General features: G+C 34.6%; 2 protein-coding genes across 2 annotated transcripts; one reads left to right on the plus strand and one right to left on the minus strand.

Moving 5' to 3' along the window:
- Nucleotides 1-76: 76 nt before the first annotated feature.
- On the minus strand, nt 77-8,993 carry LOC133039340 (uncharacterized). The gene is made up of 5 exons (XM_061118212.1): nt 8,645-8,993; nt 8,062-8,524; nt 7,599-7,746; nt 1,357-2,180; nt 77-1,199 (listed from the first exon to the last, which is right to left on the minus strand). Exons 1-5 carry the CDS (start codon nt 8,991-8,993, stop codon nt 113-115), a joined length of 2,871 nt encoding a protein of 956 aa, XP_060974195.1. The 3' UTR covers nt 77-112.
- Nucleotides 8,994-9,523: 530 nt separating this feature from the next.
- LOC133039341 (uncharacterized) lies at nt 9,524-10,222 on the plus strand. The gene is made up of 2 exons (XM_061118213.1): nt 9,524-9,789; nt 9,862-10,222. Exons 1-2 carry the CDS (start codon nt 9,524-9,526, stop codon nt 10,220-10,222), a joined length of 627 nt encoding a protein of 208 aa, XP_060974196.1.
- Nucleotides 10,223-14,323: the final 4,101 nt, after the last annotated feature.

The following is a 14,323-nucleotide window of genomic DNA, read 5'->3' on the forward strand; positions in this document are numbered from 1 at the left end:
CAAACATAGCTGTAATTCAGACAACAACAATACAAAACTATTAAAACAACACTACAACAACACCTTTTACTTACTGTTTGTTTTTTTTTTTTTAAAAAAAAAAGAAGCATAATTAATATTTTACCTCCAGATTCAATGAGTATGTGTAATTTTTCAACAGTATGTCTTCTCCAGTTGGTGATAGCTTAGTGAAGGTGTTGTGTGCTTTTGTCCTATTGGTATGCGTCCATTGTTGCACCAATGCTCTCAAGCATTCTAGCAGCGTTGTAATTGGTAGCTCCCTTGCTGCCAAATTTGCAGCGTTCAGTGATTCTGATATGTTTGAGGTCATTGTAGAATACCTCTTGTTTTGGCTATGAATTCTTGACCACTTTTCATACCCGATTTTTTTTAGGTAAGGTCTTATGCGTTTGTCCAATCCATCCAATTCAGCCATGTGGAACTCGAATTGCTTTTCTGTGTAGGCTTTGACTGCTCCAAAGAATGGCAGATTGTATTTGGCAGCATGTTGTTTGAAGCTTGTTTTAAGGTTGCTCAAAATGTGGTAACCGCAAGAATCGTGTGCAATTTCTGGATAGATTTCTCTCGCTGCTTTGATGAGGCTTTCATTTCTGTCTGAAATTAGGCATTGGTGTTCCCGTACCCCATACGCTTCTTTAAATTTTTTGAAGAACCATTTCCAAGATTGGTCATTCTCAGAATCTGCAACACAAAACGCTAGTGGAAAAATATGACCTGCTGCATCTTGTGTGCATGCGCACAAAAAAGTTCCCCCATAAGCTGCTTTGAGGAACGTTCCGTCCACAACAACTATCGGTCTGCATGCTCCCCACCCTTTTATGGATGCATCCAACGCCATGAAAACAAAGAGCAAGCTGTTGTCTTCTGCCGTTTTCAGATCGACAAATGATCCAGGGTTTGTTTTTTCCACCATGTGTAAGAAACTCGGTATTAGGCTGTACGAGTCACTAGCATTACCTCTCAAGTCGTTTACTGCATGTTCCTTACTTCTCCAAGCTTTCATATAGTTCATTTTGATGCCATATCTGTATTTCAACTCCCCTTTTATGTCCATCGCTGTTGCCTTGGTCTTTATGTTCAAGAACTTCGGTTTTATGCATTCCCCTATCAGTTTCGATGTTGCTTGCCTTTGGTCTTCATGCCTAATATTTATGGGGCATGTGTGCATATTTGAGAACCTATTGAAACAAAAAAACAACAAAAACAACATTAAAAAACTATTAAAACAAACCTGTTGCAGATACCAAACATGTGTGTTTCAGTACAAATTGTGGAAACAGGGCATTTGTTAAGGCTGACAACAAAAACAACATTAAAAAACTATTAAAAACCAACCTCCTGATTATGAATGTGTTTGTTGGGCCATTTCTCGATGCTCTTAGTGACCAATTGCAGCTTTCGTAAACACATTTCAGACTGTACTCTTGAGAGCAGGACTTCCACACTTTGTACTGAAAGTTGTTTTTGATTGCGTAGTAGCTGAGGACATTTTTTAGAGTTTCTTTGTCTTTGTATGCCTGTCCTTTTTCCACTTCGGGGTGTTGCTTGTCTGTTATTAACTTTGCATTGTTGATGTCGATTTCTGGATCCAGTTTTTTACTGGTGTTTTCAAGTTGTTCTACCATTTCTTCAGCAACCAGATTTGCATAGTCAATTATGTCGAATTTTTCCTCCTCATCTTCTATTGTTTCTGACTTTTCCCCTTCTTCTGTTTGTTGTCCCGTTGTGTATGATTCTGTTGTTGTTATGTTGTTTTCAAGTGTTGTTGTGTTGTTTTCGATCATTTCCACATTATATTTATACGATGTTGTTGTGGATATCGAATTTGGTGTTGCAGCAGGTGTTGTGTTGTTGTTTTGCTGGTTGACACATAGTGGATATGTAGTGAAATCTGTTTCCTTCATTTTCAATTCCAAGTAAAAGTAGAGGCTTCGATCGTTGCATATTTTGATCGGTGGTATTCCTTCTTTAGCTTGGTACTGTATTTGTAGTGTTGTGCTGGTATTTTCGCAACCCAATGAAGTAAGCAGTATTTGCAGTAGCTCTTCGTACTTGCATTTTGTTGGTATCAATTCTCCACTAGCCACATAGTTCACACCATTGTGATCTTCATTCCATTGTCCATTGCTCTTGATGAGTACTGGTAGACGTTCCGTTACCTGTCATTCCAGGGTCTTATTTAATGTTAAAACAAAAGTACAACAACAATAAAACAATAGCAAAACAACAAAAAAAAAAAATAAAAAAAAAAACAACAACGATAAAACAACACAAAAACAACCAAACAGAAATACCCATTATATTTTTTGTTAGTTTTTATTATTATATTTGTCTGATACATATATGTAGAAATATTTTTGTATTACTAACCGCAAAACAACATTAGAACAACCCTATTTTTGTGTTTGAATAATTGTACTAATTTATCAAATTTTTTTTCGAAATCATTTTGTGTTACAAACGTCAAATTAACAATAGAACAACCCTCATTTATCTTTTTGCATCATAAATTAAAGAATATCACATTTGTGTTTTCGTTTTTTTTTTAAACTTTAGATCTAAATCTTGTTTTTTTTTTATTTTTTATTTTTTTTTGGTTTCTTAAGAATTAAATTATTTTTTGGGTTTTGTTGTATTTACCTCTGTTATTTTGGGGGGACAGTTTTCTGTACGTCTTGTTCTTCAATTCTGATTCCTTTACAAAAAACTCTTCGCCGGATTTAATGGTTTTTTGTTGGTGATTTCCGTCTCCGGCGACTCCCCACACACGAAGCAGGTTGTTTCCCGTGTGTTTTACTGTTCACAGTATAAATGAAATGTTGTTGGGCTTGGGCAGTACAAAAGTAATGAAATTGGGCTGGGGCAGTAAAAATATTATTTTTGCCGTGTCCCAGTATAATTGTAAAGTTTTGGTCCAAAAACAGTATTTTTGTAAAATTCCCTTTTTTTTTAGGTTAAATTTTTGAGTACATGTTTGTTGCATTTGTTATGGCAACAGTCCAGTTGATTAAATATTTTGATTTTTTAAGATACTAGCCAGTTAGATTTATTATTTTTTAAAAACTAATTTATATTTAAAATGATTTTTTTTTAAAAATAATTTATTTATTAATTTATAATCAGTTAATATTATTTACGATATTTTTTCATTCACTTATTCTTTTCTCAGCTTTTGCTCTTTATTTCTCAGGAATTTCATATCCATTATTTTGTTGAATGTGATCTGATATATCCAAAGGTCTAATCTATTATGCATGATTGTATGTGATGTTGCAAACCCTTCTCTCACATTCCCGAAATTATCTGCATAATTTTTCATTTGATATGTAACCATGTCCATGCCCCTTCTATCTTTGTATTTTCACATCTTATAACAATAATATATTAAGATTTTGTAAAATAAAATATTAGAAATTAATTTTCCAAAAATATTATATCTATATATTTTGTATTTTCACAGTAAACAATAATATCTAGATTTTGAAAAAAAAAATTAAAAATAATATTATAAATTAATTTTGTAGAAATATTACTTGTTTCTCCAAAAAATTGTAGAGAAATTATTAGCCATCAACAATTTAATTGATAGGAGGCATATATCTACTAATGTTGTTGCAATAGTTAAAAAAAAAATTCAAAAATGAAAATCTCAAATCTCATTTTAAAAATTAAAAAATATATATTATTTAATTAAAAAAACTAAATAAATCAACCTAATAAAATTTGATTAAAAAAAAACTAATTATACGTGCAATGCACGTAACATCAACCTAGTATATGTATATATATATATAAAGTAGTTTAATTGAAAGATTGAATATGTTTTGATGGGGCGATATATATATGTAGTTATTTAAAGTTTCTCATAAATTTGCATAAAAACCATAAATCAATATATATATATAATATATAAAAAAATATAAGGCGGTAACACGCTCTCAAATTACTCCAAATACTTTTATTTAATTTTTTGTTATTTTTTTTTTAAATTTTTCACTTGAAAAATATTTATACATAAATACACTTAAAAAAAAAAGTAATATATGCCAAAAAGGATCTTTCTCCAAATATCTATCTTCTAATTTTTTTAATTATTTTTTAAATATATTCCCAATTGTTTATACGATTAAAAGACGAAGTTTTTTTTTTCTTTTTTCTTTTTTTTTTTTTTTTTTTCATTTTTACACTTTAAAACAGTTTTTTTTTTTTGTATTTTTTACAGAATTCCAAACAGATTCTCCTATAGCAACTAACAGAGCAACCTAAATCGCACCAAAATTCGTATAGCAACCCACATAGAAACCACCGTAGAAACCACCAGCATAATCCAAACCATAAATTTAAATAAAAAATTTTAAAAACACTACTACAAAAAAGAGCATTCGCGACGTTTTAAAAAATATTTTTCTTGGAGAACCGTCACTAAAAAAATTAAGTGAGTGTTTAAAACTTTCAGAAAAAATAGGATATTCCTGACGGTTTTAAACTGTCGGAAAGTATAGGCGACGATTTTTAAACGTGCCTTATAAGGGAATGACCTATGATTTAAAACCGCAGGCAATACTATAGGCGAAAACCGTCGCCTATAGTATTGTCGACGTTTTTAAACCGTAAGCGATTCTCATGCTTCAATTTTACGCGTTTCAGATCTAAAATGTACGCATCTTAAATTTCAAATTTTTACTTTCCCTATTTTAAATTTTATTTCCCTCCTTTTAAGATATAACCCCCCCCCCCCCACCCCCCAAAAAAAAAATCATATCTCATTTTTCAAAGTTTCTCTCCTTTGCGACCTCGAGCCACGCCGCCGTCCCTCTCCTCTACTCTCTCTCACTCTGTCCCTTTCCTCCGCTCTCTCATGGTAGCATAAAGGTAAGCACAACATTCTCTTATTTGTTGTTTAAATTTCTATTAGTCATGATTTGATTTGTTGATATTGATCTACGTGTGTGTTCAAAATAAATCCAAAGCTTGCAAGGCGAAGAAAGTTTCAAGGATCGTCAAGTGAAAAGCGATCCGAAACTTGTCAAAGAAAATTTTGACGAGGATGAAAACAAGGACAACAACGGTGGAGGAGGATGAAGCTTGTAAGGGTTTTGGAACGGATACGATATATGCGAGAAGTGATTTCGAGGAGGATGACGACGATATTTTTTTTTTTTGGGCAGTCAACTATAGCGACGGCTTAAAACCGTTGGATATACTATAGGCCACGATTTAAAACCGCTGGATATACTATAGGCCACGGTTTAAAACCGTCGAGAATTCTTTTATAACGTTATTTTTCCACTGTCGCCTATTCTACCCAGTATTTGCGACGCTCGTATAGGCGACAGTTTTATAGACCGTCGAGAATTCTTTACCCAACGGTGTAAAAATATCGGGAATTTTTTTTTTTGATGAATCAGTTGTTGGAAATATTTTACCAGGATCTAGAACTACCATGTATGTTTCATTAACATCCTAATATGAATTTTAAAACAATGAATAAACACATAAGAGTTAAGAAAACTTGGGTGCAGCGGAATATAATGACTCCTTCCGTTCAGATCTCTAGCCCTTCATTCCTTTCTGTAGCAGAGCATCACCAAGATCTGAACCTGGATCTCTTTCACTCCTTCCTTGATGCAAATTCTCCTTCTTGTTGATTGGATTCTAGACAATCTTCCACACTATGATTGAGATACCACTTGATGTATGTGGGAACTCACTCGTTCACTCAAGGTTCGAAATTATTGAAGAAGAAAAGAGAAGAGAATGGTTTCGGCTATACAGAAAGAATATGAGGCTCAATTTTCATCTGACAGAGTTCAGTGTGAATGTGAGCCATCACTATCTATTTATAGGTAACCACTTAGGTTTAGGTTAGATTTAATTGGTATTAAAATAATGGAAAAATAAATGGTAAAATAAATGCATAGTGGCTGGCCATGTATAGGATAATGGGCCCCACTTGCAATTTTGCCATTTTGTCATTTTTCCATCCCATTTTCTTAAAAACGCCAATTTTTCAATTTAACCACTTAAATGCCAATTCCAATTATTTAATAACTAAAAATAAATTATTAAATAATATTGTCATTTAATATATTTATTAATTAGACATATAAAGTCTCTTAATTAATAAATAAAACCTAGAATCTCTTTTCTTAAAATTTTGCCCTTGCTTAGTGAAAATTTATAAAGTAGACATAGTCTACCTTTAGAATTATAATTGATTAATTAAAATCAATTAACTGAGTCTTACAAGCAGTATGGTCTCAACTAGTATGGGGACCATGGGCCTATATAACCGAGCTTCCAATAAGTTGAACCGAATTTACCAAGTAAATTACCTAACTTATTAATTCCTTATTGAATCCACTATTAGAACTTGGAATTGCACTCTCAGTCATATAGAACGCTCTATATGTTCCACGATATAGATACGCTATTAATTATCCACTGTTATAATCCTAATTTGATCAATGACCCTCTAATAGATGATCTACATTGAATATGGACTAAATTACCGTTCCACCTTCAATGCATTTTATCCTTAAAACACTTAGCTCCGTAAAAATGATATTTTAGCAAAGTGAAATGAGATCTCAACTATTTATCTCCGTTTAGCCAAGCTCGAATGATATCATCGTTCACTTCTAAATTCCTATAGAAGTTATAGATTCCATATTTATGTTAGCGCTCACCCTCAATTATACTATCATATTCCCAAATTGTACGTATTACCCCGACCCAAAAGTAGGCTTAACTAACAAATCAAAGAACATGTATAATACTCTTGAGATCGAACCTAACCATATCAGGATTAAGATCATTTGATCTAGGATCAATAGGTGATATTGAATTGAATAGATATTACGGTAAATTTTAACATATCTAATCAAAGTTCAATATCGGTCCCTTCCGATGTATACTCCATACATCCGATACTGGTAAACTTTGCCAGTGCCCTGGAAAGGACATAACACTTATCCAAGGTGTAAGAATACCTATCGCTGATTATCATGCCAGTCTAAATCCAGTGAACTGACAAATCAGGAAATAAACTTTCGAACATATAATTAAGATTATATTCCACTGTGCTGACGACACTGTAATAATTAACAAATTCATATGTTCTGGAATTAAATAGAATTTATACATTATATATATAATCATGAAATAAATCATGTGAACCATGCAACACAAAATGTTATTTCTGATCTTTTATTAGTAAATTTGATTATATTGAAATGGGTTTTATTTAGGGCACAAAACTCAACATCAGTGAGAATCGTATTGATCAATAACTATCTTTGTACAACCAAATAGCACCCCGAAGGGCCTAAGATGCGAAAATGCTATACATTTATATTTTTAATTTTTATATTCTATATAAATTGTACAGACTATACTCGTTTGACTCCATTTACAACTTTTGAAACCGGTTGGTATCCTCTAAAGATACATTTTTCGGCCATACTACAACAACTCTATGAAGTACATCTGTTTTTTAATCCTTCAATCAGTCTTTCTACAGTCGGTTTGGTCTTTTCCCAGAAGCTGAGATTTCGAGCTTTCCACAGTGTGTATACCAGACAAACAAGAGCAGCAGCTTGGACATTTTTCCTAAACTTGCTTATCTTTGATCTCCCAATCCACCTGGTTAAAGTAAGCATAGTATCAGCTGCAACATGCCAGGAAAGCCAATCCTTGATCCCCTGTAAACAGGCCGTAGAGATACTGCATTTGAAAAATAAATGATCTGCATTTTCATCCTGTGTTGAGCATAATTCACATTGCTAATCAATATCCATTCCCATTCTTCTCAATCTATCCTTGGTTCTAAGTCTTTTCTGTATTGCTATCCAAGAAATAAAACAGTATTTTGTGATATTTAACCGCCCCCACACCTGCTAAGACCAATAAACTTTGGCCTGGACTGGACATAGTAAAATATACCCAGTTTTTACCTGATATTGTTGTTGCTGTGTACAAGTTTGAAGGCCTGCAAGATCCCTGAAATGGTCCTTTAAGTTCACAAGGCTCCTCTAGTACCAACTACTCTGAGTAGGAGCCTTGTAACTCCACCATTCATGATCCTTGAGGTAGACAATATTAATCCACTTCAACCAAAGGCTATCCTGCTTTTGAGCAATTGCCCAGATGTACTTTCCCATCGCAGCTTGGTTCCATTCGTGAATTTTCCTGAAGCCAAGTCCACCAGCAGCTTTAGATTGGCATAATGACTCCCAAGCTATTAGACCTGGCCTTGTTGCACAAGCTTGGCCTTTCCATAGAAAAGCTTTGCATATTGATTCCAGTTGCCTTACCACTTTCTTAGGCAAAATGAGCACTTGGCACCAATATGCATGAATAGCCATGAGCACTGAATTGATTAAGACAATTCTAGCTGGAAAAGAAAGATTCTTGGAACTCCAGGTTCTTATTCGTGTAGTCATCTTTTCAGCCAAAGCAATGCATTCATTCTCAGAAATTCTTTTAGCACAAATGGGTACACCTAAGTAAGTAAAAGGCATGTCTTTTAGAGTAAAACCAGAGGCTGAAAGAACTCTACTAACCTCCTCCTGTGGCATGTTGCTGCAATATATTGTTGGTTTTTGAGGGTTAGGTTACAAACCAGACGAAATTGAGAACAATTTCAATCCCTGAAGCATATAAAAGATGCTTTTGAAATCTCCTTTGCAGAATAGCATTACATCATCTGCAAATGCCAGATGATTAATCTTCAATTCTGAGCATCTCTCATAATAGTGAAAATCTCTTTTTTCTCCAACCTCTTTAAGTATTCGTGATAAGTATTTCATGCCAAGTACAAACAATAGCGGAGACATGGGATCTCCCTGTCTTAGAACCCTTTTTGTCTCAAAGAAACCATGTATAGAACCATTAAACATGATAGAGAATCTGGATGTTCTTACATAGTTCATTGCAGTTTTTATGAAGTGAAGTGGAAACTGGAGTCCCATAAGCATCTCCTCAATGAATAAAAAAAATATCGGGAATTCAGGGTTTTTTAGTATTAAAATAGTATATGAGATAATTCCCCTTAAAAAACATATGCATGCATTGTACATTCCTAAAAAAATTTTATAAAAAACTAACATATAAAAACCTCGCGTACAATATATACCTCGAAATTAGCTAGTTACTTGCACATGCTAAAGTTGAGAAATCCAGGTATCATCATGGATTTTGTGGTAGAGGATGGTCGCTTCAAGTATTATTTCTTCTCTCTAGGTCCTTGTATCCAGGGGTTTAGGTTTTGCTGACCTGTTGTATGCGTTGATGGGTCTTTCTTGAAGACTAGGTATGGTGGGAAAATATTGTGTGCAATGGCCCTGGATGCACACCATAGTGCATGCTACCTCCATATTATTATGAACGTCAACCAAAAGTTCAAGACTGACGTCTTCACGAATCACATTTACACTTGTGCCTACACGTATATATATATTCAAAGTTAGAGTTTCACAGAGAATTTGAGAACATTAGGGCAATGAATGTTGCCGTTGCACAATATCTTGAGGAAATTGGATTTGAAAAATGGGTTCGATCGTACTTTCTAGGGGTACGTTACAATGTAATAACGAGCAATTGGGCTATAGCATTCCTGAGGTCCAAAGTCCAACAGTGGTATGCTACACGAAAAGAAAAAGCTGAAAAGTTGACGAAGACCCTATCACTAGAAATGGAGGAGGACTTGGCATTGCAATTTGAAAAATCACGGAATTTGGATGTTGACACATGTGGACCTTACACGTTGTAGGTTCACCCTGGATGAACAGTTGAGACCGGTTGCATAGTGTACTTGCAGGTACAGACTTGCACTTGCAGTTTGTTCCAGTGCATGAGGTTTTCTTGTCCTCATGCATGTGCTGCAACTCAGCAACGAAGTATTAACATGTACGCACTATGCTCGCCATATTACACAACAGAATATTGGAGGAGCACATATGAAGGTACAATTATGCCAGTTGGTGACGAGGATGATTGGGAATTACTTGATGACATAAAGAACATGACAGTTGGAGTGCGTGTTGAGAAGCAACCAGTAGGGCAACCCAAGAATCAAAAGGTTGCAAGAATTAAGTCAAAAAGAACTGCTTGTAATGGTGAAAGGATTATTATACCACGAAATTGTGGCAAGTACGGTGCAAAGGGGCACAACAGAAGCACTTGCACCTACCGAGGTTAAAAATGAATTTTAATTTAGTCGTACTATTATGTGTTGTACTGTTGTGTATTGTTATTGAATTCATGTGGACTTTTTTAAACATTAAAATTTATGATATTTTATGTTTAGATAATTATTATAATTTGTGGCATGAAAGGAAGGCCTAAAATTATTATTAACTAATAAGAGAACATAAACATACCAATAAAAGAAACTAGTTAAATTGTTATTTTAATAAATATCAATTAAAAAAAATATAAGTGTTCATGATAAATTCTGGTAAAACAAATCTACACACCACTGCTCTCTAAATTTCTTCATATTGTCATCACATTATTAAACGTAAGATCTGGCATACTATACTCGATGTGCTCTATCACATACATCCCGCTATCACCGCTGTATGAGACAATAAAAAGTAAATAAATAAAAGTATGCAAATTAAATTCAAGTTAAATAATAAAAAATCAATTCTGTCGTGCAATGCTCCCGTTGATGACTTTTGAACTAAAAGTTCTAACTTGCCTCTCTGAGACGGTCAGTTGAGGCATGATGATCATTTCATGATTCTCAAATAGGCCAGACTGCAGCATCAAAGTTGGGAATAACTCTTCCCACAATGCCAAGTGACTCTTCAATTCATCAGGGAAATCAATCCGAGGCTCGAGTCAAATATGCTCAACATTTAACGATCAAGGTCTGCCTCTAATGTCACCCAATGCTTTGCATTATCGAAGAAGAGGGCCATATATATTCTCTCTTTATTCTTCTAACTGTGCAAGTATTGGACATTATTCCCTCAAATCAAATCCAATATGCCATCCTCCGATTGAAATTTAGTGTGGTCATCACCCGCAGCTTGCCACCGACCAATAACTCCTCATGGGAAAATATGAGGCATGATGACACATCTATTTGGGTACACCTCCGGATAAAAGTGTTGTCACCTCCTCATCAAATGAAATCAAGCATCCAAATGCTAAAACATGAAAATTAAATATGTCAGAGATTAAATAAAAAAAATTAGATAAAGTCTTTAAAAACCAAAGACGTAAAAAAGTCTTAAAAACTTCATCATCTCCAAGCCATGTCTTCGGAGGATGTAGTTGGAGGAACTAAGCTGAATTGTGTCTACCAGAGAAACACTCTCTCGGGTACTTGTTCCCAATCTGGCCGAGAATGTTAGGTTTTATGCCCTAAATAAAACTCCATTTCAATGTAATCCATATTATTCAATATCAATAAAGAAACAGAAGTATTTTTCATTCAATTGTGTATGTTTTTGTTCACCTTATAAATTATTTTTCTATTTGATTTATAAATTCATCCAAATCCTTTTCACACACTTGATCCTGTTTATTATGTTGTCAACACAGTGGAAAGTAAACATGACTATGTGATTAAAGATTCCTAGATTTATCAGAACACTGGGGTTTTACTGATATGACAATCTACAACAGAGTTTACTTGCATTTGGAGAAATGCTATGTTCTTTCCAGAGCATTGGTTAAAGTAAAGCTTGGGTTGGATGCATGGAGTATGCATCGGAATGGACCGATATTGAATTTTGACATAGATTTATTAAACTTACCGTAATATCTATTCAATTCAATATCACCTAGTTGTTCCTAGATCAAATGATCTTAATCCTGATATGATTAGGTTCAATCTCTAGAGTGTTATTCGTGTTCTTTGATTTGTTAGTTAAGCCTACTTTTGTGTCAGGGTGATACGTACATTTTGGGAACACGGTAGTGCAATTGAGTGGGAGCGCTAGCATAAATATGGAATCTATAGCTTCTATCTGGCGAATAGAAAGTAAAAGGATGATTTCCTTCGAGCTTAACCAAATGAAAATAAATGGTAGAGTACTCATTTCACTTAGCTGAAATATCATTTATACGGGGTTAAGCGTTTTAAGGATAAAATACATTGTAGGGTGTTACAGTAATTTAATTCTTTACAGTGTAGATCATCTATATAGAGGATCATTGATAAAATTACAATTATAACAATGGATAATGAATAGCATCTCTATATGGTGGAACATATAGAGCGTTCTATATAGCTAGAGTGCAATTCTAAGTTCTATGCATGGATTCAACGAAGAATTAATAAGTCAGTGAATTTAAGAGGTAAATTCTTGATCTGCTTATTGGAAGCTCAGATATATAGGCCCATGGTCCCCACACTAGTTGAGACAATACTACTTGTAAGACTCATTTAATTGGTTTTAATTAATCAATTATAATTCTCAAGTTAGACTATGTCTATTTGTGAATTTATCACTTATTAAGGGTAAAACTGTAAAGAAAGAGTTTATAGGGTATATTTATTAATTAAGAGACTTTGATTAGTCTAATTAATAAATATAATAAATGTCAATATTATTTAATAATTAATTATAGTTATTAAATAGTTAAAATTAACATTTAAATGGTTGAATGTAAAAATTGGCAATTTTTGAGAAAAAGGGAAACAGAAATGATAAAATAGGAAAGTTGCAAAAGTGAGGCCTATTTCCATATTGCCTTGGCCGGCTACATGCATTGCTTTTATCATTTAATTTTTTCATTATTTTAATTCCAAGTAATTCAACCCTAACCCTGTGTGGTATTCTATAAATAGAAAGTAATGGCTTCAAGAAATTACACACAACATAATTGCATCTCATTCCTTTCACAGAAATTTCCTGTGCCGCCACCTCTCTCTCTCTTTCTTCTTCTTTGTTTCGAAATCCCTATGTGATAGAGTGGTGCCCACACACAGCAAGTAGTACCTCAATCATAGTGTGGAAGATTGTGAAGAATCCAGATTCAACAAAGAAGGACATTCGGGCTCAGATCTTGATAATACTCTGCGATAGAAAGGATACAAGGGTTAGAGATCTGAGTGGAAGGAGACATATTATTCCGCTGCACCCAATGTAAAGTTTCTCATACTTTATATGTGTTTATTTATAATCGTTGCAGAAGTTCATATTTAGGGTGTTAATCAACATACTTGTTAGTAGATCTAAGATCCTGATAAAATAATTCCAACAGAGAACCTAACAGTGAAAAGTCGAGAGCAGCTTTCGATCAACGACTCTAAGTGGGTACACATTCACAAGTCTCTTTGATGCCCTGGACTTCTTCTTCATTTCAGTGTACTCATCGAACCACCTAGGCCGTTTCTCTTCCTCCGGTTCTCCACTAGTTCTAGAGTTGTCTCTAACACTTGTACCTCAGAATCCTGAGTATCCTTGATGTTGGTGATCTACGTGTTGTCAGGTGTACAGAACATATCATCATTATCCGGTCTATAACCATTTGGGAGAATGATTTTATTTCTGGTGACTAAGGCTCTTCTTGTGGTTGTGGCTGTGGCTGTGACTGTGTATATGGTGTCGGCCTTCCAGGATCTTGCAATAGTCTCACTATGGTCTTCAACTAATCCATAATCACTGTCTGTGCTCTTAACAGAGCGGTATAGCCTTCCCTCAAAGTAATTTGCTCCCTCTCCACAATCTCCAACCTTACCATAATGGTAGGGTATACTGGTTCGCAAGCCACTGAGGTGTTGGGAATATATGTTGACGGGCAAAGAGGAGGATCCTATGATGCTACAGATGGGGCAACACTAGACTCATCTGGTAGTGAAGACGATGCTCGTGGTGGAGACAGTGCAGGTGGTGTAGAGTCTCTAAATATTCGGGCTGCATCCACTCGTTCTTCCAATGTTGAGGCAAGCTTTTTGGCCTGGCTTCACATAGCATCCTCTGTTGGTTTCCCATCATCACCCAACACAAGTTCCTCCAAGTCAACAAATAAAGGCGCCCGACCGCCAGTGATGCAACTCACAAACTCAATCTCATTCGCTCGGGGACATAACATAGAGTAAACTGTCAACTGAAAAATAAAACAAATATATTAGTAGATGGAAATTAATATGAATTAAACATAAAGCATAAGAAACTTAAATTTCTAGCAAATAATCGTATCACTTCGTCCTTCCCGAGTGTCGTTTTTGGCTTACTCTCCCAGTTCACCATTCTCGGAAAGCGAGACAACTTCTTCACTGCATACTCGTTGCCCAGCTCCAGGATGGCCTCGTATGCCCAATACTGCAATGCTACAGTAT

This window comes from Cannabis sativa, chromosome 6, assembly GCF_029168945.1.
Source record: "Cannabis sativa cultivar Pink pepper isolate KNU-18-1 chromosome 6, ASM2916894v1, whole genome shotgun sequence".
NCBI lineage: Eukaryota > Viridiplantae > Streptophyta > Magnoliopsida > Rosales > Cannabaceae > Cannabis > Cannabis sativa.

Excerpts from the sequence above, each read along its gene's own strand:
- LOC133039340 (XM_061118212.1), bottom strand. The coding sequence starts at position 8,993 with ATGGGACTCCAGTTTCCACTTCACTTCATAAAAACTGCAATGAACTAT. Across the intron at positions 8,525-8,644 it reads ATTGTTCTCAATTTCGTCTG|GTGTACCCATTTGTGCTAAA; the intron begins GTTTGTAACCTA and ends TTACTTACTTAG. Across the intron at positions 1,200-1,356 it reads AACACATTCATAATCAGGAG|GTTCTCAAATATGCACACAT; the intron begins GTTGGTTTTTAA and ends TTGTTTCAATAG.
- LOC133039341 (XM_061118213.1), top strand. The coding sequence starts at position 9,524 with ATGAATGTTGCCGTTGCACAATATCTTGAGGAAATTGGATTTGAAAAA. Across the intron at positions 9,790-9,861 it reads ACATGTGGACCTTACACGTT|TTTGTTCCAGTGCATGAGGT; the intron begins GTAGGTTCACCC and ends TTGCACTTGCAG.